Below are 25,177 nucleotides of genomic sequence, written 5' to 3' on the forward strand. Positions count from 1 at the left end.
AATGCCACTTGAGATATATTTAGGGCACCAAATTGACGAAATTTTAAGTAACATGCCAAGTTTGGATTTCTTAAAGTAATATATAATCTCGGTTAATCAACTTTTGGGCTACCCTGTATATCTAGAGATTCAGTATAAATCTAAACACCTCTCACTTTACTATTATCATTTAGATGATGTTTTCCACCAAGAGAAAAACCAATCATTTAAAAAACTCATCCAAACTAAGGTAATAAAATGGTCTTAATTTTTAGTTTTTAATTCACTCCATCCTTTGGGCACTAAACGGTTTTTTTTAATGTCACCCATTATGGGTTTGGCCGCAATGGAAGCATATCTTTTTATACTTTTTTTTTTTAATCAAATAATTTATATAAATGCCCCAAGATTAAAGAGGAATTAGAGGAATTGCATAGAAGAGAGCATTGTTACTTCTTTAACATTCTCAATCCTGGCTAAACAATGCTACCGTGGCAAACAGACAAGAAAAGAGAAGATATATTTGTTGCATTATCAGTGCTACCTCATTTAGGATAGGATTAACTAGAAAAAAAAAATTTTCACAAAATAATTCATTTCAATAATCAAAATTAATCTTTGTAGAATCTAACAATTTACTTAATCCCTTTTCTAATTAAGAGAAATGTAGAATTCTTTGATATTTCTAAAGAAATTAATATCCAAAAATCTAAAATCAGTTTGCGTGTAACGACATCAAATGATGTAACTAAAGTGTCTAAAAAATGTTTATTAATTTCTGTTATTTATTGTCTTCTAATTTTTAACCTTCTCTCTTCTTTTTTAAGAAAGGCTCTTCCATTTCTACTCAGTGAGTGTAATTAAACATTTTTCACTTTCTGTTTTATGATTATCCACAAAGACGGTAGCCCAAAGGTTTTTTCTCGCCATCAACTGCAAGTTATCCTGCTGCATTTTGACAAATTCTGTACATTGATAACGTCCGTAATCATATAAAGTATGTCCTAGCTGCATTTTGTCCCTCTTAACCCAATCAAAAAAGGATTTAATTTCCTAACATTTTCCTTTATTTGTAAAGGTTTATTCATTTTTTTTTTTTGAAAATCAAACTTTCTGATAATTTTATAATCAAGCTTTTTCTAAACAAAATCTACACCATTGTAATTTAACATTTTTCTATGTTGTCGAGACACATGTTTGATATGACAAACTGTATTTGCAGAATCATAAATAAAACTTTTAATTTAAATAAAAATTTTAAAAAATGAAATCGAACCACACTCACAGAGCTGGTGCCGAATGTCCTTCCGCTTCTGTCGCCTTCCTGCGGGCAATAATCTGCAAAGTATGACAAAATAATCGAAATTAGAAATTGTAAGTGGAAATATAAAAATGGAATTTTAACCAACCTGATTGATTTTCTGTAATTCGCGATCCAATTTTTGTTTCTCGTCTCGTTTACCCGTTCCTGTTCTCCGGGTTTTTCGGCCGTCGGCCATTTTTACGCCGTACTGAAAGGCGGCTCTAATTTTTAAAGAAGTAATTTAACATTAATTTCGTTTCAAAACTAAAACAGGGTATAACTAATTAAAATTAAGCATAAAACTTAAATAACTGATTTTGGAAACTATTATTAATACATAGCAATTGAACATGTTATTTTAAAAATTTTTTGGTCAGAATTTTCAGGTGATAAAGATCTTTCCTTTCCTCGCCAAATCACTTGACATAATGACTCGGCAGTTTTTAAGTTGTTAGACAGGCAACAGCTACTGCAAGCTGCTGCTCGTCCTCAATTGTTTAACAGAAGGCATTCTCGTCTTAAAAACTATAAGGCCAACCTTAGCTTACTGTCACTATAGTTCTAACTTCTTGCAATATAACTGGCAAGTGTGAAGAATGGGAAATGACATCCCAATCTATATTGTCCTCGACAGATTATGGAGGTTTGGACTAGGTTGGAATCTGGTTCCCCATAGTGCCAGGCTAACAGATTAACACAGCTACCTGACTAACCTGAACATCTTTAATCCACTTGCTCCCTCCTAGATAACACAAAACTAACTAAAACAAAGCACAGGAAACAAATACTGCATCTTCAGGGTCAAGTATCTGCACTAATTTGAAACTAGGCAATTTTTATGTTATGGTATTGATCATACTTTGTAAATTACACTCTGTTTTTGTTACACCTTTGGCTCACAAAGGTGTAACAAAAACAGAGAATGTAAAGTGTCATTTTGACACCAAGAATTGCAAGGATCGTGGATATCTGAAGAGGCAAAAATGCCGTGTGTTTTATATGCGATATTAAATATGGAATAACAAAGAGCCAACAGAAGAGGGGAGAGTGCACAAAACGTGTATCGGCACCCAAACGGCAAAATTAAGACGATTTAAAGTAAAGCCTGGTGTCTATTGAATGCACTTCATTGCATAATAAAGATAAATATAGATAAAAGACATTATTTCAAAGTGGAATAATAATTATATTAAATTTTATATTATAAAATGGGGTGTACAGAAAGTCACATGCACTTTTCTGATCATATTTTCGCATTATTTCAAAAGACGTGCAGCTCACCAGATCTAAAGCCACCACACTTTTATCTATGGGGAGCAGCAAAATCTGCAGTGTATCAAGATCGTCTGCACATGCCGGATGACTCGAAAGTGGTGATAATGGCATTCATTCGAGCAATCAATAGTGATGTTTACAAACAAAATAAGAAGGATTCAAGCCTGTATTGATGCTAACGGGTGACACTTTCAACATTGTTTATAGTTGTCATTCATATTTACTTCCTGTATGCTATATTGAAACATGTCTGTTAATAAATATATAAGTGTACAGTGACTTTCCAAACACCCCATATGTAATAAAAGTATTTATAAATATCAAAAAATGTATTACAATAGTGAAGTGAACAAAAAATTAAAATATTCTTACTTGGGTAGAGCTTCTTTATTACTCATATATTCACTGTATTCTTCCTGAGTGTCAAAATCCCATCTACCAATGGGTCCTTTCTTGTTTCCCTGTTAATTACAATAAAATATAGCTTCTTTAATTTATAAATAAATTATCAGTATACAAATTAATGTTTAAGAATCGATCAAAAAAATAAAACTTTTTATAGTAAAACAACAAAATAGTATTTATTAATACGAAAGATCTAAAATGTAAAACATTCTCACCATGTCCATTTTTGAATAATCGACTTCATCATCACTATCTGCAACGGCATCTTCGTTTTCTGGTGCACTAAACAAAATTTAGTTTTTTAGTTTTTAAAAATTTAATAATAATATAATGAAAAATTAATATATAATTCCCAGTAATAATCATAATTTTAACAATATTTAAGAAGTTTAAATGTATTGGCTCATTGAAATAAATTTTATTGTCCAAAAACAATTATTATTTAATTTGTTCAATTTTTAACAAAAGATTTAAAGAATCACATCACAAAGCATCAAATTGCGAGAAACAGAAACAAAATAGGAAATACACATTTGCATCTGGACCGAAGTTTCTTGTTATTCATTACAATAATTTGCCATGTCCATATCTAACACTCAGTTTCACTTCCCATGTACCGTGATGTGATTAGTGATGTGGCATTGACAGTAATTGAGTACTGAGAAATCCTTCAGTGTGTCCTTCAGTACTAAATTAGCTATGCTCTACAACTTTATAAGTGACTTTCTTTCTGTAACATGCATTGTTTTCAAGACAGACGTACTAACTTCCAAATTTTCCTGCTAGGAGGACTGTAAGAGTCTCATCTTGTAGCACACAGTCTATAACTATATATCACATTCATAACTGTAAGTATTTGCATTTGTCAGTTACGTGAATGCATAAGGATTTTATTAAACACCCTATATACCAGTAATTTTCAATCGGTGTGCCACAAGAGAATCATAGGTGTGCCAAGAAAATTTTTGAAGGTTATGAAACAAGTTATTTTCGAAAGAAGTTTAAACAACAATAAGTGTACAAAATTATAACCCCTTTAAATTAATTACACGAGTTTTCCATTGTTATAATAAATAAACGTATATGTAATGTAGTAGAAAATATATATTCATAAGCAAAATTATATGTGCATAACACTGGGTTATTTCATTTAAATGGAAATTTTCTTGAAATCAAAAATGTATCTATAATTGCCCATATTTAGTTCAAATTATTTTAACATAGAAACAGTGGGACATTGGAAAGGTTTCTAAAGACAGTTATCGTGCCACTTTTAAATGCAAATCAAGACTTAATGTTAATTGCTTCTCTTATGTAAATGAAAATTATTAATTTAAATAACTATTGTTGTAACCTGCTGCTCTTTTAAGGATGAACAATACTGTTTTATGTAATTCTCAAAAATATAGACAAAAAGAATTAGGTTAAGTGGAAAGTAATGTGATGATAGAATGTTTACAAACAAAACTTTAAATTACGTGATTTATTCTGAGGAAATTTTGGCCACGGAAATTTAATTACAGGTTCAAGTATGCCATGATGAAAAAAGGTTGAAAAATACTGCTATATACTGTCACAGAGATACCATGAATTGTTTCAAATTCATATTCAACACCCTCTAAACTCCTCCCGATTGACATATATATAAAAAGAATGTTAAACTGAAACTAAAGCAACAATGTCTAAGTAAAATACACTTTTACTAGAAAACTCTTGTATTAATTCATTTGATTAAACTCTGGCCTTCTTCTCAGATAATTTAAGACCCAATTTATATTGTTTGAATAGAAAAGAATATGAAAAAAATTCGTATGTCTATTGTATAGAAAAAAATCATCTAGGAAAATTTATTTTGACTATTAAATTTATTAACTGCTCTTTTTATTAATCTACTAGCATTGAAAATCAAGACATTTACATAATTAAAAACAAATAAAAAATCTTTGATTCAAAAATTTTCATCTCAAACTGTCTGGACTTTATAGAATTGATTGAGTATTATTTAATAAAAATTCCATTAATTTATATATATAAAGTTATGCTTTATCATGCACGGTATGCAATACCTTTTAATTAAAACTTATTCCAAAAAATATCAGAGTAGCAAATTTATATTTTTAAGATGTTTATATTATACTAGCAGACCCTGCCACGCATTGTTGTAGCTCAAAATGTATCTATTATAAATTTATAACACTTCCCCCAGAGGGGGATTTTTTGAAAAATTTCTTCTTAGTGTACATTCTCTTGACGTACCCTATTAAAATGCAATCAAAAACGCAAAAACCCGCATCTAAAATAGTATAAATAGAAGCAGAGTTCTTTACCGTAAGCCTTAATCCTAACCATCTCCCTTCGGTTGAATTTCAACATGTATATTATATAAAAACACGTGCATATTCGAATGCAGCGTTGTGTCAAAATTTCAAAGGAATCAGTATGAACAAACGAACATTACATTTTTATTTATATAGATAGATAGATGATGATCTGCTTTAGTTCATTTTCACAGAAAAGCAAACTTAGGGCGTCGTACTCGTAGCGCCATCTGTTGGACATAAAAGCCTTAACCTAGATGATATCTTTTAATTGATATAAATGTTTAACGGAATAATATACAGCCTATGTCCACCGAGGTTCCATTCTAAATATTGGTAAAATAATTTTTGAAATCGGATGAGTAGTTTTGGAGATTACCTGCTGCATACAAACTTACTTACATACTTACAAACATTACCTCTTTATAATATTAGTATAGATTATATATATAATATATAATATTAGAATAATAATGCAAGAACATCTTTAATTTTTGATTGTCTCTTATTTTTCTAGAGGTGTCTAAATAATAATGAATACAAAAATCAAAAAGTTAGTAGATAAACAATAAAATTACTGCGTATAAAACTTGATGTAAAAAACAAGTGTTAAAATAGTAACCTAAACAATGTGGCATTAACCTTTGTGTGTTTTGGGCTCCATTATTAAACTGGAATCCAATTAATTGAGGGTTGACTGTGTATGTGTGTGTATATATTTATCTTCAATTCACTTACCCAGGATAGCACTCGGCGTAACTCTCGGGCATATCTCTTTCCAATTTACTGGTTAATTTTGCTTTCAGCCGACGATCGTCTGTTTTGAATGCTGAACCCAAACTACAAAATTCATTGTATGATTAAAAACAATATACATTTAATTGGGGGAAAAAAAGCAAAATTATAAAAATATTACCTTCTTTTCTCGCCTCTTTCCGAATCATGTTCTAACCTGCAAAACATTTGGAATTAACTAACCATGTTATGTTTAGTGAAGAAATGGCCACAAATTCGAAAACTTTTTCTCATTTAATTTTGAATCTTTAAAATTCTGGGTAAGTATAATTATTATTAATCATTTTTGATTTTATGCTGTTATGAATTTTACACATTCAAATTATCACTTTTCATAACATTTAGGAATATAAACATTAATAAAAATGAAAGTATGATGTACAACAGCAAAAATGACTAAATTGTTTTTCTATTAAAATGTTTACAAACAGTTAATAACTGATTTGTTTTTGAGTTCTTTGTGTAAAATGAAAGTAGTTGCTACACAGTTATGTGAGTCTGTTTAATTTGTGCAGTTGGTCAGTGTAGATAATGTATAGAAATTGAGGCCCAATCTAAACAATATGATAAAATATACAAGTTCAGATTGGATTTTAAGTCCAATTGTTTGAAACAAATAATATTTTATCAAAAAGTAGCAAATTAGTTATTATTTTATATTGATAATTAACTTTCCAATAAATTTAGCATTAAAACTGAATTAATATGAGAAAATTTGTATAAATTCACATTTCCAAGGAATTTGAATGTTCCAAATTTGTCCAGTACAGTAATATTTCTTCACAGTTTGACCAAAAATTCACTTGTCAAATTAAGCAATTGTTGTTCTTATTGTTTTGGAGGCAACAGTGACTTGGTATCGTTCTTCACAGACATGATGCAGGACATCACATACCACCTCATGCAGCAGTGATATGTGAAGTTCTGTATTGTGTACAACATTGTATTTGAGTGTGTGGATAACTCTTTGAACACTAGAATTGTAAGTATTATAGTATACAACATTCCGTACTCACACCAGTCTCAACTTGACTGTCACACTGACTGTATCAAACATTGTTAAAGTCATTTACAGTTTGTCTTTTGTTTGTAATTTGCAATATGTCCTCTTTCCTTGTTTTGCAAGTGACTTTTTGGCTACACTATATTTACTTATTACAGTTTCAATTTAAATATTCCAATCCTCCTTTAGATGAGTTTATACTGTAGATTTATGTAAAAGATAAGATAAGAGTAAAGTTGAGTAAGGTTTAGCATAAAGGTTTATATTATAAACTGTGTAATGTATAATTTTAAATTAAGAATTTTTGAATTTGTGACTATATTCTTCTTTAAACAAGGAACATTTTTCTTACCTTATCCAATAAATTTATGAAAATTTTTTGTTTTAAATTAATCTAATTATTAAAAAAGGGGCAAAAAAAATTACATAAATTAGTAGTAAAAACAATTAAAAATTTTTAAAACATACAAAAAAAATCAACATTAAAGATTCAAATATATAAAAAAAAATTTAATTATAAAAATTAAGTAAATGAAGATTAAGTATTTACAAATAAAAATATAAATGCAAAAAAACATAATAAAAAATACTTTAGATCTGATGATCCCCACCCGGATAATCTTGAATCCTGAAAATATAAAATTATTCATTAAATTCAATGCTAGAATTATTTTTATATATTTTAATATATAATAAATTATATTTTTATAAGAATATAGGTTAGTAATAACGGGACATTTTCACTAAACATTCTATAAATAGAACAATGTGAACTATTACAGATGCTCAACACCTTCAAGTTACATAATTTCCTTTTGTTGAATGCAAGTCATATAAATTACTATAATGGCCAAGAAATTAAGCTCTGGGGAAAACAAGATTGAATCTAGACAGGTTAAAAATATCCAGGAATTTTTTGGGGAGATGATCTATTTGGATATGTCAGGCCCCATCTCTCACCACCTGGTCATTCCATTATGTGCCTGGCCAAACCCATAATGGACTTACTAGAAGGAACCCCCTTAGTGCCCACAGGACAGAGTTAAAAAATGTAACTAACTACAAACAAACATAATTCTCCCCACTGCTTACGATATTTTAAATTAATTTCCAAGTAAATAAAACTCAAAAATTAACCTGAGATAACCTCAACAGTAAAGAAAAACCATGTTTGTTTATTTTATTTATATCTGTTCACATCTGTCATTTATTAGTGAGGTTGAGACTGAACTTTTAAATGCGAAAACGTCCAACATACATGTTTTCACATTTAAAACTTTGACCTCAACCTCACTATTAAGATTATTGAAAATTACTTCCACATTAGCTAAACAAATCTATTTAAACTTCAACAGAATAAACAAATTATATTATACTTTTGTAACTTTATAAGCAGATTTTAGTGATTTATTTGTTTAGTGCAGTTTTGGTAACTTTTTAATCTTTGAATTTTTCCAAATTTAAAAAGTAATTACTTACTTTATCTCTCTCTTTGTCTCTGATTCTATCTCTTTCATCCTGAAATTATTTTAAAATTATATGTAATAAAAGTATAATATATTTCTGTGAAGCTAGATTCACATTGTCATATGAACTGCTATGAAGTAGATACGAATTCTCAGTTTGTCCCTTCTCTACAAGTGGTTGACCAGTTTGTTAAGAGTTGAAAATACTTCTACTTTTGCCAAACTTCAATTTGTTATACCAATCAAGTTTTTACAACTAGCATTTCTTCTTGCTTACTTGTGTCATATTATAATGTAGACATGTCTTGATTAGTGTTTGTCTCGTTCATCCAGGCAGTTCGTACAACAGCATAAACCAAGCTTAATGAATAAACTAATTATTGCTTCTTTCATAATTTACTTTAACTAACATAACACAAATAAGAAGCAGAATAATTGTTTATCAAATATTTTCACTTTGACTATCATATTTAAAAATTTATGAATTATAGATGCTAAAAATGTACAAAATAATCATTATAGGTAAAGTAATAATCAAATAACAAAAAAAGGGAAAGAAAGATAATATAGCAAACTGTTTAGTTATTTAATAATGATTTTTATTGGTATAAAAACTGGAAATAGCTCATTTCAGCTGATTTTCAAGTCTAAAAACAATAAAGATTTATTATATATAAATTTGATTAAAAAAAAAAATTATATGAATACTCAAGCTCTTGGTTTATAAATTTTCATTAAATAAACAAAATAAATCAATCATTACAATTAATAAAAATGTTATAAAATAATTAATTAATTAATACTAATAATAATAATAATAATGCATATTAAAGTATTATTTATCCTATTTAGTTTAAAACTTACTAACCTCATTACTTGGTTTTTCAAAATAAGAACGTTTCTTATCTCTATTTTTTTCTCTATCTCGATCCCTCTCCCTTCTTTCGGTCGAAGGAACGTAATCGCCAATTTCTCCGTAAATGCTGTAAAATTTTAAATTATACATTTAATGACAATTATACAAATAATAATAAACTTATCTGCAAAATTATAATCCAAATATTTCATAAAAGACTCAGAACTGTTCATATTACTATGTGAAAATTGTAAGAATTTAATATTTTAATCAATTAATGTCTCATTTCATGATGCTTCAATATTAAAAGATAAATTATCGCATCAAATTAAATAAAATCAAATAAATTAACTAGATATATTAGACAGCTTCATATTAAATTCAAAATTATTATTCTACTTTTAAAATTTTACTGCTAAAAATTAAGACATGCCTTAACATCTTATTTATGATTTTATATTTGTATTTTTATTCATACTTATACCTTATATATGTATCAATACTTTATTTAAACACTGTTATATTGTTTTGTATTTTATCTTAATTTCATTTTATTCTTTTATGAATGCAACCACCAGCATGTGTTTAATAAGTTCTATTTTATTTAAATTTTATTCAATGTAATATTCCTATTTTCTTGTGAAATACTCCCATTATTATATTATCCCATAACTGTTTTGAATAGTGTTCTTTTAAGTCTTTTATTGTTAATATTTATATATGTTCTTAATAATTTACTCACCTGTCATCAGCAGGCTTCGATTTTCCTTTTTCTTCTTCTTTCATTTTACCCTTATCTTTCTTCTTAGCTCGTTTATTAGCTAATCCTTGTCTTAAATAGGACAAAATTTGTGTCAACTTGTTGATGACAATGTCATTAGTCGTCAAAGTTGTCTGAGACTGCATTTAAGTAAATAAAAAATATATTTTTTTTTATTATGCTCGGATACTTGTGCCATTAAAATTCTAAAATGTTTTCTTATAAATTTTTTGTTACCTCAAAACTGGGACAGTCAGCTTTACTACGAATGAGAGTGGTCGGGATATCGCTTTCGGTGTAGTCATCCTCTAAATCGATGATGTAAGCCATGCGACTCGGTAAAAACAATTCGTTCTTCTCGGGATGCTTACTTTTAAACAAGCAGCGATATATATTTCTCCCTAAATACAACATAATAAAATTCTACTTAGTTAATTTGTAAAACTATAAATAATTTTATTAATATATATTTATTACTTACCCATTTTTGTTCTGAACATAATTTCTTCCTCTTCTTCTTTATCTCTGAATATTTAAAGCACAGATATTAGAATCAAATGCACACTCATGTGAAACTTATATAATCAACAACATATCTTTAGTTAAAATGTATCAAAATTAACATTATATTAGTTGACTAAAGTCAGAATATTGATTAATTAAAAGTAATATAAATATACATGAGAAATTATTAAATTTAAAGCAGCTTAATAAAGAAAGTCTGTTTTCTCTAAAAACATTTCCACATTCTTGTGTAAATGCTTAACACCAGTATAATTGTCCTGTTAATGATTAATGTCCATGCTGACAAATATATAATAAATTGAATAAGGACAGTATGGCAATAATAATTAATAATAATTATTAAATTTAATTTTATTTTAACTGTTCTGTTGAGTTGAACTTGCTGTTATTAATTTTAAAAATGCACATCTTTAAAATAGCAGTAATCTTTAACCAAATTCAACTGTTTATTTTGTTTAAAATCTTCAGATTATCTATTAATTTCATCTTTTTTATGAACTGTTAACAATCTACCTCCAGCTATTAAAGTTTAAAGATATTAAAAGCAGGATAAACATCAAACTTCTAAACTTATAATAATGTTTTATTATAGATTTTTTATTGACAGAATTGTTTAAGATTTCCAATGTTTAATTAGTTTATGACACTTAAAACTATGTGACTAAATGAGAGCAACCTTTGTAAGTGTGAAATATATGAGAATAAAATTAAAGATGTATCAAAAAATGTAGAAGTAACTTGTTTCACTCTACATTAGCATTTAATTAATTTAACTTTTAGAATTAAAAAAAAATAATTATTTATTGGTATCATGGCTTGGTGATGAAGTTATCAACTCCTGACAATAAATATTGTTTTTTAACAAAGATAAATTCTATAATAAATGGCCAAATTAATTATAAAGGATGTCCAAGTCTGGATTCAGAGGAGTTATGTTGATCTTTGCTTAATCAAAACAATGAAGATTGCTGAGTAAGAAGGAATAAAGTTATTTTGATGACAGAAGCTCTCAGTCAGAGTGAAGTCACCAAAGAGTTTAACAGTCTGCAAATCAAACTTTCTACAAATCACACATGGCAGTCTGAATGACAACTTCTTGCACCCTACCATCAAAATAACTTGAATTCATTTCTCTTGGCATCTATAAAATAATAAACAAAGATCTATATAATTTCTATAATTCCAGACTTACAGAACACTTATATGGAAGTTTTATTGTAATAGCTCACCTCAATTCTAAAGTTCTGGAGAGAAGGTAAAATATACATACTGCAAATTATTGCATCATTAATTCATAGAACACATGCTTTACCTTCCTCTCCAATCATAAATTTTTCCATTTCTAATGAAACATCAACAAATCGATAAACAAATTTCAAAATTTCTTTTTAGTTTTCAAACACAAATTAACAATCATTTCATTATTCTTTTTATTCATAAAAACAATTTTTCTTTCATAAGTATTCAGTTTTTATAACAGTTTACACATGGGCCAATATACTTTCAGTTTTTTGAAGAATTCATACATAACATTGCATATAACAAATGATTACTTCAGGCTTTATTTTAAAAAATAATAATAATTTTATATTTTACTTGAAATGAATTCATTCAAAATCTACGAATTTCACATGAAATCATAATTTTTAATTCTACTCAATAATCAAAATATAAGCTGAACTGTATTTTTAATTGTAATATACTAACAATTACAATTATAAGGTTATTAATTTTAATTACTGGCACAAAATGAATTGGACTTGTGTTTTAAGGTCTTGTATTTAATTAACTTTAGTGTGTTTTGAAATTGAAAAAAAATTTTTTTTTTTAATTTGGCAAATAGTTTTAGTTTTATAGCATTTAATTACTGGCACAAAATGAATTGGACTTGTGTTTTAAGGTCTTGTATTTAATTAACTTTAGTGTGTTTTGAAATTGAAAAAAAAATTTTTTTTTTAATTTGGCAAATAGTTTTAGTTTTATAGCATTTACAGACTAACATTAAAATAATATACCAATACAGTAGAGCGTCGTTTATCTGAAAGTCGGTTATCCGAAAGAATTCCAGTCAGCAAATTTAAATTTTCGCTAGTGCTGTGGCGCTGCAATCTTTGGCTATATCTTGGGCTACTCCAATATTTTTTTTTGTTGGTGTGTGTGTTTTAGCTGGCAGCACTAGCACTTTTGTGTGGTGTTTTTCTGAGGACGTGTGTGGTGCTGAATCGAACGTTTTTGATACTAGATCAACTTCTAAAGTATAGTTTTTTGGTTTTTATATTTTTCAATATATTTATTTTGTTTGTACAAAATAAAAAAATAATTTTTAACGATACAATAGCCACGAATATTATTTTAAAAAGTTTACGTTAGGCTTAACATCGACGAAAATTCAACGCAAAGCGACACGCAACGGAGAAAAATTTCAGGATGAAATAGGTTAATATATTTTTTCGTACATAATCAGTTATCCGAAAAATAAGTTATCCGAACAACCCCAGTCCCCAATTGATTCGGATAAACGACGCTCTACTGTAATTACAATTAATAGCCTTTTAATTTAGATAAATAGGATGGATACATAATTTAATTCCTGTTCTGTGCCTAAATCATTTGAAAAAAAATGATGACAATTCATCTGTTTTGAGAGCAATAATATATTTCAATTAAAAACAAAGAAGAAATTACATGACTTTAATCATTAATTGAATAAACATTTGGAATAATAAAAATTTTCTTACAGAAATTATTTATTTACTTACTGATGTTTTAAGAGAACTCTTTCTAATTCTTCTTCTTCTTTTTCTTTACTTGTAATTTCACTTCTTACCTTTAGTAATATAACAGTAATAAATTAATTGTAAATGAAAACATATTAGATCCTACTTTCTGAATTCTAAGACATGCCAATGCATCTTACTATTTACAACTGAGTGCCTCTTACATTGTAAGTGGACACGTGACATTTGTACCAACAACAGATGCTGTTGATTATCTTACTCTAGTCACACCAGTTAAACTTTGCTGGTAACAAGCATTTAATGCAAACATCAATTTTTTTTATTGGTAATGTTTAAAACACCTCTGAGATGACAATGTAATGCAGCATTAAAATGAGCAATTACTTTACATGCAGAAAAACAAGAAAATAGATCTGCCAAACATAATTTCTTCCAAAATTTTTGTGTTGTTTTTAACTTCTGTTATTTAAATAAACTTAATAAAATCAATTATTTAAAAATGTTTTCCTCCGTATAAAATCTTAAAATTCTATGCAAAACTTATGGAATGTCTTTGAATTGAGGAAATATGGTCTTTTTGATTGTGTGCGTAAAATGCTTGGTTACTTACTGATTCTTAATAATGTAAATAATGGAAAAATTAAGATTTATGAATCCAAACTTAGCAAAATATTTATAAAATTTATCTTAACTCGCCATCAAACAACAACAGGAGCAGAAATGTAAATTTTTTGTACCAGAAATTGTGAATGTTGTCCTCATCAGGTGACTTCCAACTGTATTCTTTGTACTGAGTGCTGAATGTTGTATATATTTATCTTAATATGGCATGATTGGTGTCTGATGCCGTTTTCTTCTTCCTCTTTGATCCAATTTACTTTGCCTGTGTGCAAGAGCAAACCAATAGTTTGATGTCAACAGAAAAATATTCTGTTGATATGCCATTCTGCTATATTGTGTGTTGGGATTTGTTGTGTGGTTGTCTGTAGAGGTGTCTAATTGTTTGAAACACTTTATATGTAAAAATTTATGTTCTTTCAAATAGTTTAAAAACACATTTAACAGTTTAAATTGTCAAAAATCTCTAGAATTAAAAGTGTTTGAAAATTTTAAGACTAAATGTTGATAAAAACAAATTATTTTTCCTTAGAATTTTAAATGTAACATACCTTTTGTAACAAAGCATAATCCAAACCCTTCACCAAATGGGTGTGCTCCATGTCACCACCCAAAAATTTAGATTCTTGAATCATCTGACGCCTTCTTTCAGCTGCATCCAAACCACTGAAAATGAAAAGCATCCGTTATTTATGTTCTTTGTCTAAGATTGTAAGGTTGTTTGCTATCTTATGTTTCATTATGATGAAAGTTCTCTATACTTTCATGCTTTTCAACCCATTAAGCATACACCTCAGAAAAATCTTAAATAATCATTAGAAAAGATATCATGTACTTTTAAAGCATGGAAGTATGGGCATCCGTAGAAAATTTTCTAGGGGGTAAAAATCAATAAATTTTTATTTAATTATTTAAGTTTTTAGATGCCAAGAGCCAAAACTGTAACCTGTAATAAAATTTTAACACACACAAAATGTCCCATAATGAGGGTATAAGGTTACATATCATAACCACTTTTATGATTTTAATTTGTGGAACTTTAAACCTGATTCCAGAAAAGGGCAAGTGTCCCATTGGTTTGCTGCAGGTGCCGACACTGGGATCTACAGCAAACCACTAGAAGACCTTCAAATAAAGCAGAAAGTAATAAATTTTGAAGCTCAAAGAAACAAATTTTTAATTCAGTTTCATTTACTTACATAAATATATAAATTTAAAAATCAATCTACACAGGCAAGTCAGTAACCTTAATTTTACCCTCAAAAATCAAAATTGCACCATGGACCACAGTTATGCAAATATTTTACACACTCGTACCCTGATAACAAAAGTGTATGCAAGTAGACTGCAAATATTGCATGTGTAGTGTCTCCAGACTAGATTAAAGATTCTCTCATCAAAGAATGCACTGGCAAGAACATTGCACAGTTATTTGTTTTTGGATAGTGAAGGCGAGAACCTGCATATGTTCACTGAAGAATAAAAAAGAAGCAACACGGGAATACTTGTTTATCACTTCTGCATGTATATGAATGAAAAATGGAGTTTAAAAGTAGACTGCTACGGTCGAATGAGTCATATTTGGGAACTAATGAGTTACATAAGATAATGTAGCTTTGATCCCGTTTATATTAATTAATGCATATTAATAAAAAGTTTATTATAGATGTGAAATTTTCCTACGATTTTGCATCTGGCGCAACAGCTCTGTATCCTGCTGTCGATGTAATAGGATCTTCATTTTGATAATCGGGATTAGCTCCCTCTCTTCTTTCTCTAGCCTGTAACAGATGTTAAGTAAAATTAAAATTAAAATTGTAAATAGTTTGTAAAATAAATATATAATGGAAATAGAAGTATATACAGTAGAAGCTCCGTATTATACTGAATTATATACTCAAATATATTGAAAAAAATAAAATCATGTTTTAATAAAGCAATTTATTTATTTATACATCCATACATACAGAAAAAATCCCAAATTTATGATGTTTCAAGGTTCTGAGTCAAACAATGTAAAAATCTTGGGGAGTCATTTTTTGACCGATCACTATACTTTCCCTCTGTTATGTATAACAGCCGGGAAAGTAAAAATGGCCGAGAATACTAAGCTTTGTACATGTTAAATGTGCAAATATGGAGCTACTACTGTAAATTTTCTAACTCAAAACTGGAAAAGAAAACTCCACAGATGTAAGTAAACATACAAAAAGAAGCTTGAAAGCAGTTAAAGTAATCAAGATATTTATTCAGATTAAGCCCTTCTTGGAATTTTATTTTAGTTTTTTACTTTATGCACAGATAATATATTATTTTTATGTTTATAATTTAAAAATATCTGTTAATTAATAATTAAAAAATAAATAAATTAATTAATTTTTGCTTCCAGATAGATTCTAATCAGCTAAATAACAAAACTGTTTTATTATAAAATAATGCTTTACAAATTATCAAACAATATGTTTTAGGAGAATTTTTGGCCTATAAAATATAGAAATTTTGTTTACTGAAGTATAACCCATCACTTTAAACTACTTACTAATTTTTGTAATATAAATTTAGATAAATTAGATATATATAGAGACTTTCTGATACTGCAAATCTTGCCAGCTATTGCCATTCAGTCTGTGGCTTGATTTTGAAACATTTTGTGTAATTGAAACTTTTAAGTTTAACATATATAAAATGTTTTATTCTAGTTAATTATTATTAATAACAAATGATTAAAATTGATTTCTAAAAAAAAACTAAATGTTGCCAATACAGTACTGATTGATTTGAGACGTCAATATATTTCAAGTTTTTCAAGTAATTGGCAAATTATTTATAAATAGTAATTTGAACTCTAAGCATACTGTATATACATTCTGAAAATGAAATTTGATACAATAAATTTATAGATTATTGGTCATTAATTAATATTTACTATGTAAGAAGGAATGGAGAGTCAGCAGAAAAGTACATGACTCACGACTTGATATTTTTTAAAATCGATTCCCATAAGATTTGACTCCTCGACTCTGTTCTTGTATATAAGTTTAACTTGACCAAAAATAGTGTTAGACTCGGTTTTGGTTTTGTCCAAAACTGACTTTAAAACCCAAATTGGTTTTGATTTGGCTACAAAATCCAATTTGAATCAGATTGTACCTGTATAAGAAAAATGTAAAGATACCAGATACCAGAATAAGTATCAGTATCGATATCTGACCAAAAGTATTGAGTACTAACAGTACTTAGTATCAAAGGAAAGTAGCAATACAGTATTGGTAGTATCAGGATGTCCCTAGATATATAGTGAAAATGCCAACAAATGACTATTTAAATGTAGTAGTTGCTAATGGGTTTTGGCCACTGTTTTTGAATTTTAAAAACAAATTTATTTATACAAAATTTAACAGGCATTTCATGGAAAAAATACATAATTTCTTTTATCTTAAAACTGGAACAAAAATTTTAATAAAAAATGAAGCAAAAACTACTTATTTTGTCATATGATTTAGTTAGACCTAACAACTGGTTAAAAAAGAAATGTATCAAGTAATATCAATTTATAGTTTAAAAACCAGTTGCTTAAATGGTAGTTTACTGGCCGATAATTAAATTATTTACAAAAGAAAAACTTACTCTATCTCTGTATTTACGGGATAATTCCGCCAATTTATCTTCTTCTTGCTTTTTGAGTGTTGCATAGTACCTAATAGATACATATTTTGTTAATTAAGTAAATTATTATTATCGTTATTCATTTATTCCCAATTAAATATTATTAAAAAAAAAAAAACTAAATATCAAATTCACTTAGACCAATATATATATTTTCGTTACACGATGAAACAAAGTTAATTAATTAAAATCATTAAATACAGTTGAACCTCACTACAAAAATATTTTGAGGATACAAAAAATAGTATTGGTATACCAGGGTTATTGTTATAGCAAGGTCTTGAAATTTAAGAACCAAGATAATTAAGAAAGTAAAGATTAGATTAAATGTATTCTGTGCCAAAATTTCAGTAAACCAAAGGAATGTTGTACCATTGACGTCATTGCAGTTATGTGCCTTCGGACATTTCTAAAAAAGATCCAAGTTCCACCCATTATGCTGCACTCGATTTCTTCCCATTTCTTTAAAAATGTTGCTAAGATTGTTTTATCAAAGCCATAATTCCTTGCAACTTATGTTTGTTTCATTTTGCTATCAGCATCTTTGAAAGTTTCTAGTTTCATTTCCAAACTTATCTGTTTCCATACTTTCATCATTTTTACCCACTACACACTAATACTGCTTGTCTGGTAGGAAAAGAAAACCCTTCACAATTAGTCGGACACTTGCAGTTCCTCATAGTGTCATTGACTGAGGCAGTGATGACATTGCAATGCAGCCAATTAGCTAGTTGTGAGTAAACCATTCTTGAACACAAGGAGAGTCTGTAGTTACACAAGGAGGTTAATAAGTAGACACTCCTAGCTCTTTGCTTTATGGTTCCTGTATTGGTCAACTGCAAGAAAGCAATCAAATCAATCGTGGGTCGTGCCAATTCCCACCTGTAGCTGTACTGTCGTATTGGGTGATAAATTATAGTATTTGTATACAACTTCCGCTGGAACCATGGAAGGTGTATTGGTGTACTGGGGTTTATCATTGTAATGGGTATCTTTAGAGAGATTCAACTGTATAACACAATTAACTACATAATTGATAAAATAAATATCAAATCAACAAACAAACCTCATCTAAACTTTAGATATTATTTAAGAATTTAGTTATCAACTGTAGATTAAGTCTCATGATTTTTAAATTTTTAGATTTTAATGTTTATTATTCTGAATTATCATTTTGTTATTGAAACATCTAGATAAGAGCCAACCAATCTTTATGATGATTAATATTATTATAATACTTTTATTATGATTTGTTTCTTACATTATATCATTTAAAATTTCATTATAATTAAATATTATATTATATACAGAGTGAGTAACTGGTAACTATTTCACATTAAAAATAAAAGTGTGTGTGCAAATTGTTTATCTTCATCCTTTACTAATTTACTCATGCATTTTTATTCTATCAATGCTCTGTTTTAATTGCTTTCTCATTTTACTTACAGTATACTCTTATATTTATAAACATCACAAAGCCCAATGTACTGTGAGAAGCCAGGGGTAGAGCGTTCACCTCTAAACCCCTTTGATCGGTGATGGATTGACAAGATCCGCTCATGTTGTCACTAGATGGCTGTATCCATTTGTTTATGGTCAGAGGTGGGGAAATCTTAAAATTTCCCTCTCCTGTCAGGACTGACACCAGTTAAGAAATAATGTGTCTTAACTCACAATTTTCGTGTTTATAGTGATTACTGGAGGACTTTTAAAATATCGAGTGGGGAAGAACTGTGGGCAAGTCTATAGAGGTCCAAGTTCTGAATAATTGAGTCAATGCCATGTTTAACAAAATAAAACAATTTAATATACAGTATATCTAACTCAAAGCTCGGTCGAGTGGCCAGTGGTGCGAAGCTACCATCCGTGTCAACTGAATAAAGTGGATAAACGCCAAGCGTTTTAATAATAACACAGTCTTGTGTTCAATAGTAAAAAAAGATATTGTTCCCTCATACTATCTACTTCTAATTGAGAGAGAGAGAGAGAGTTTACAAGCATAATTAAAAGTACAGTGGAACCTCGCTTAATGAGCATAATTTGTACCAGAATCTTACTCATAATGCAAAACACTCATTAACTGAAACAATTTTTCCCATATAAATTAATGTAAAATATGATAATGCATTCCATGCCGAAAAAAAAAAAAAACTCAAATATTTTATGTATAACGTTTATTCAAAGAAAATTGTACAATAAACATTGTTAAGGAGCATGAATCATCATAATCTTTTCTTCTAGCACAGAATGAACCAACCCAGAATGTAAATTCAATTTGAAGAAGAAAAAAAATCACAGTTAATATATCTGATAAACACACCAACAATATGCAAAATTCTTGGGTTATGTAAAGGATATAATTAAATATTATAAATTAATTAATTTGACTAGAGGTAGGCAGTTATGCTTCCATCCCAAATGAAATTTAATAATTATAAATGGTTAATTTTTAATTTAGACATTTCTAATTGGTCATTAAATTTAATATGAGATGGCATCATAACTGCTTACATATAGTCAAATTAATTAATTTATAATATTTAATTATATCCTTTACATAGCCCAAGAATTTGGTATATTGTGCAGCATGTTTATTATATAATGGGCTATGGCTATTGATGTTTATACGTACCATGTTTGAACACAAGTTTGGAAAAATGTGTGATCACAAGCAGAGGCGATCTACATAGGGACTAATAGGGCTTAAGCTCTGGGCCCTCAAGTGTCAAGAGCCCACAAAAATTGTGTTATTATTATAAATTTTTAATACTTTTTCATTAACAATGAGCACTTATCATATAGTAAAAACAGTTAATATTAATAATATAATAATAATGATAATTTAAAGTATTATTTTTTTTATTGTGATCAATTGATTTCTTAATCTAACAAAAAAATGAAGCCCCACTGGACTTCAATAAGCCCTAGGCCCTGAAAAACCTATATCTGCCCCTAATCACAAGTGACTCTAAGACGCTAGCGTAACAAGTGCTAAACACAGACTGATGGAGCATGCACACAATCCAGGACTTCCCCTCTCCTTTTCACTTGTTATGCGAAATTTTGCTCGTTAAGTGAGTCGATTTTTTAAATTTATTTTGCTCGTTATGCGAGGTTCCACTGTATTCTAATTCTACCTCGTACAGCTGGCCGTTGGTTCCTGATTCAGTTGTATTGGAGGTTGGCGATATGATCTGTTGGATGGACAATCAGTAGGGAGTGAAGGAGCGAAGAACTGGGGAAATACATGCTGGAAGTCACCTATACACTTCACAAGGCAAAAGGGTATTCCTTTGGGAGTGATCAGGTGCGGTTGCGTTATATCCACATTAAGTGTGAGAATTTGATCAGGTAACCATTTGTTTGGTAGCGATGACACATGAAAGGTATCATAGCTGGCTGATGAACACTAAGCAAAGTCAATTTGAAAGTTTAGTATTTCTTTTTTTTAAACACTATGTAGTGCAACCACTCAACCACTTCGCATTTTTCATCTTAATTTTTATTCAGTTCAGTCAACTGAACCGAATAAAAATTAAGATGAAAATTTGTGAAGTGGTTGAGTGGTTGCACTACATAGAGTTAAAAAAAAGAAACAAATAACAACACGGTTTCAAAATTACTAATCTAGTTTAGTATTTCCTTTGATTGTTTTTAGATTTCCTCCTTAGACTAAGTTAAGTATCAACTTTCTCACATTTGACAATCAACTGCTATATATTTGCATAATATGCAATAATTTCGCAAGTCAATGTGAGGAAAGAAAGGACTTGTTGACAGTTAAGTCAATATTGGTTATTCTCTCATTTCTAACTCTGTAGGAAACAGATGGTAAAAGGAAAAGTTTCTAAATATATCTTTTCATTAAAAATTATAGAAAAACAGCACCTGGATTCTCACAGTACTAATAATAAACCAAACAATTGCAATAATGATTCTAATAAATCAGACTAAATGCTATTATTAATGATTAACTACTAAGTAATTTGTTACTAGAGATACCATCTCTTATTAAATTTAATAATTATAATATTTACTAATTAATTTAGAATATTCTGGAAAAAAAGAATAGGCCTGGAGCAGGACTCAAACCAGTAACTCCTGCTTATTGTGTGATGTATTGCCAATTACCTGGACCTCTGTCAGACTCTTTGCTTCTAGACATATTTAACATATTGTATAACATCCATGAACAGCTACTATGTCCATGACCTTTTAATCCAACTGAGTGACATAGTGCATAATTAAAAGGCTGTGGGTGTAGGAGTCATCCTCAGTCGGCATCATGAGTAACTGTAGATGGTTATACCTTATATTAAATATGTCTGAAAGCAAAGACTCAAATGGAGGTTCACGTGGCAATGCATCTGCACGGTAAGCAGGAGTTGCAGATTCGAGTTCCGCTCTGGGCTGGTTCTTTTCTTCCAGAATGTTTTAAATCAATTAGTAAATATAATTATTAAATTTAATAAGAGATGGTACCTAATGTTCACCTCTAGTACCAAATCACTTAGTAGTTAATCATTAATAATAGCACTTAATTAGCTCGATTCATTAAGACAATTGTTTGGGTTAGTATACTTTTATTATACAGGGTCTTTCAAAAGAATGAAACAATCTTAAATTACTGTGATTATGTAATTATTACCCAAGAAGTATGTGATGTACAGTACACCAATCAATAAAGCAACTGTTCAAATTTCATTTACTGTCTTATTCAAACATGTTTTTGTCTAATGTGTCTAGAAAGCACCATAAACAAAAAAAGCGACTCCACAACAGAGAATGCATTTTGTATTCCTGTATTATTGTAGTCTGCAAACACAAAATCAGTCAACACTGTGCAACAAGAGTGCTTGCCTTAAATGGTGGATCAGTATGAGATTGTCTGTGAAACTATTGTTGCAAAATGATGCCGATTCTGACTTTGTAAATTGCAGAACACAAAACACTTTCTCCGTTGCAGTGTTGCCATTTTTCGTTTAAAGCACTTCCTAGCAATGCCAGACAAAAAAATGTTTGAATGCAGATGGTAAATGAAATTCAAATAGTTACTTTATCAATTGGTGTACATTGCATACTTTTCAGATAATAATTAATGTAATTACAGTAATTTAAAATGGCAGAATTCTTTTAGGACGTTTGTATTTTTACAAAGTTTCCAATAGCAGAAATAAACACAAACACAACCTAAAGGAAAATTAAAACATTCCATTTATCTGTAAGTTAGAGATGTTGCAACAGTGTTACAACTTAAACTGGTTTGTAAATGAGAATCTAATATAGGTCTGCTAATGGCAGTTTTTTCTTCTGACTAAGAGTTAATCAAAATACTTCATTTCAACAATTTCCAAGTTGTTTGTTGTTTCTTAGCCTGTGTTTTAGAAAATTTGAATTTCTTTGAAAATTTAAAATTGTTATTTACAACTGTTAAAAAAACAATTGTGGGAATAAATAAACTATAAGTATTATTTAATAAGTAAATTTGTAAAAACACTGCAATAATAAATAATTGGATGATGAGAAATGTAATCCACCATTCCTACAGAAGTAAAAATTGAGGACTAAACCCACCAAAGCCATAGAATAGACTCAAACAGAAACAAACACCAGGAATATTTGCCATCAGAGCACAGAACTCCAACTTAAAATTGGTCCCTCTTGATTTCTGGAAACTATTTAGAATTCAGGATTTTTGACTATTAACAGGTTTAATTTTACTTTTGTTTTAAACGTAAAATATTTAAAACTCAGATACTCATTTTGTTGCCTTTCTTTATGAGATATATTTTAAGAATGGTTAAAGCTGATTTAGAATAACCTTATGTTACATAGTTGTTCTAAACCAACTTTCAATGTATTCCTGATTCATCGACTTCCAATAAAGTGAATTACAAAAAACAACACAAACTCATTCAACACCAGTTTTTGGCACCCTTAAAATATATCCATTATCTGACTTTTGAGCCATCCTATATATAAAAACAAATTTTTATATAAAGTATTTTATTATATAATGTTCTATTTTGACAAGAGTTCTATAAGGGTTTATGTTTTAAGTATATTACAATTTCTCTTGCAGCAAATGCTGGAAATATCCCCAGAGGCCCCAAAATCTGAAGAAGTGAGGTCTAGATGCCTCAAGATACTATAGGAGATTATGCGATCAACAAAGACTCCATCCAAATACTTCAGTCCAAAAATTGGAATGTCTATTGGCAGGCAGTAATGCCATCAACTGCAAAGTGGAAATGCGGCATATACAACTTATGGATCTTGCACGCAATGCCAGACTTATAACTTTAAAGTCGTTACAAATTTCTCACTGGACATTTTAGACACCATGTATATGTTGTTTATTATATGTAATTTTATTTTTAGCATATTTTTAACTATTTTTTGGTTTTTTCCTGTTTATATAAATTTTCGTAATTAAAATTATTACTAAATATGAATTAATTTTTTATTCTCATCACTATTTAACTTACTTTTTCTTCTTCTTCCTTTTTTCGGCTCTATCGCCTGTATCATCAATTTCATCTTTCTCTCTATAGTTAAAAATGAATTATCATCATTATAATTTATTTTTAATATTTATTATAATATAAAATCAATTTAAAAAACAATAAATTATTTTATGTTATAAATTATCAGCTCAACTAAATGTAACTGAATCAACAATCCTAAACATCCCTGGATAGGTAGAATGTCTATAAACGTAGGACCTGATAAAACACATTATTGCTTGCAATGCAGTAACGTGTTGAAACCAAATTTGGTGTCACTCTTTTCTATTCAAATCAATGGATGTCTGTACAGCTAATTTTTTTTTTGTCTTTGCAAATTTGTCTGTAGCAACAAATTGTATTGCTTCCAAAATGCACCTATATTTTTCTATGTTTCTTAGAGCCATCTTGATCAATTGAAAATCTTCAGCCAGTGAAGTTCTTTTCTTCCTCACTTTGCTGCTCTTCTGTCATGTCATATTTTTTCTATTAACTCAATTAAATCCTCACTACAAAGCCCCTGACTATAGCTTCCCAGCATTTCATTATCATCATCAATTTCTAAATGTAATTGCCTGTCTAGTTCCACCACCATCACCTTGTTGGTCACTGAAGTCAGTGGCTCTGTTAAGTTCTTGGTAAATTGTGGACAGAGCTTTTTACAGACACCATTCATTTTTATTCATTACCTCATGCCAGGAAGCATCAATGTTTTTTATTGCTTTGTATCTGTTATAGTTCTTCCAGAACTACCTAATACCCCGTTCGCGCCGAGCATTTCGTTCTAGATTGTGGCTAAGGTCGGAGACAGTTCCGTGGTGCAAACGCTCTCGACCATTTCAATCTCGACTGAAACGAGGTTCTATCGCGATCGACTGGAGAGAGTTCTTGAAACTAGATCCAGTCATAAGAGAGATCCCACAATCCCACGCGCGCGAGAAAATACAAGATGACTGCTGAACAC

At 29.1% G+C, this 25,177-nt stretch overlaps 2 protein-coding genes across 4 annotated transcripts in view; one reads left to right on the forward strand and one right to left on the reverse strand.

Moving 5' to 3' along the window:
• LOC111633128 (serine/threonine-protein phosphatase with EF-hands 2-like) overlaps positions 1–24,063 on the forward strand; it is a 142,170-nt gene extending 118,107 nt beyond the window's left edge. Inside the window, exon 17 of the mRNA XM_023377750.1 lies at positions 23,790–24,063. The gene's annotated coding sequence lies outside the window, so the exon portion shown is untranslated. The remainder of the gene's footprint in view (positions 1–23,789) is intronic.
• The window catches only part of LOC111632908 (protein Red-like), a 42,614-nt gene that overhangs the window by 3,395 nt on the left and 14,042 nt on the right, over positions 1–25,177 (reverse strand). For 2 of the 3 annotated variants that reach the window (XM_023377462.1, XM_023377588.1), the window contains exons 4-20: positions 24,196–24,255; positions 17,669–17,738; positions 15,725–15,822; positions 14,593–14,707; positions 13,445–13,512; positions 10,642–10,685; positions 10,398–10,561; positions 10,143–10,300; positions 9,413–9,527; positions 8,558–8,596; positions 7,669–7,706; positions 6,197–6,232; positions 6,019–6,120; positions 3,178–3,244; positions 2,930–3,018; positions 1,389–1,503; positions 1,265–1,317 (exon numbers count right to left, since the gene is read on the reverse strand). In XM_023377462.1, the coding sequence (XP_023233230.1) occupies positions 1,265–1,317; positions 1,389–1,503; positions 2,930–3,018; positions 3,178–3,244; positions 6,019–6,120; positions 6,197–6,232; positions 7,669–7,706; positions 8,558–8,596; positions 9,413–9,527; positions 10,143–10,300; positions 10,398–10,561; positions 10,642–10,685; positions 13,445–13,512; positions 14,593–14,707; positions 15,725–15,822; positions 17,669–17,738; positions 24,196–24,255 (1,431 nt within the window). The remainder of the gene's footprint in view (positions 1–1,264; positions 1,318–1,388; positions 1,504–2,929; positions 3,019–3,177; positions 3,245–6,018; positions 6,121–6,196; positions 6,233–7,668; positions 7,707–8,557; positions 8,597–9,412; positions 9,528–10,142; positions 10,301–10,397; positions 10,562–10,641; positions 10,686–13,444; positions 13,513–14,592; positions 14,708–15,724; positions 15,823–17,668; positions 17,739–24,195; positions 24,256–25,177) is intronic. The other variant, XM_023377527.1, reaches the window with a different exon arrangement.

The sequence above is a fragment of the Centruroides sculpturatus genome, unplaced genomic scaffold (genome assembly GCF_000671375.1).
Source record: "Centruroides sculpturatus isolate CEXI.00-Female unplaced genomic scaffold, Cexi_2.0 scaffold91, whole genome shotgun sequence".
Classification (NCBI taxonomy): domain Eukaryota; kingdom Metazoa; phylum Arthropoda; class Arachnida; order Scorpiones; family Buthidae; genus Centruroides; species Centruroides sculpturatus.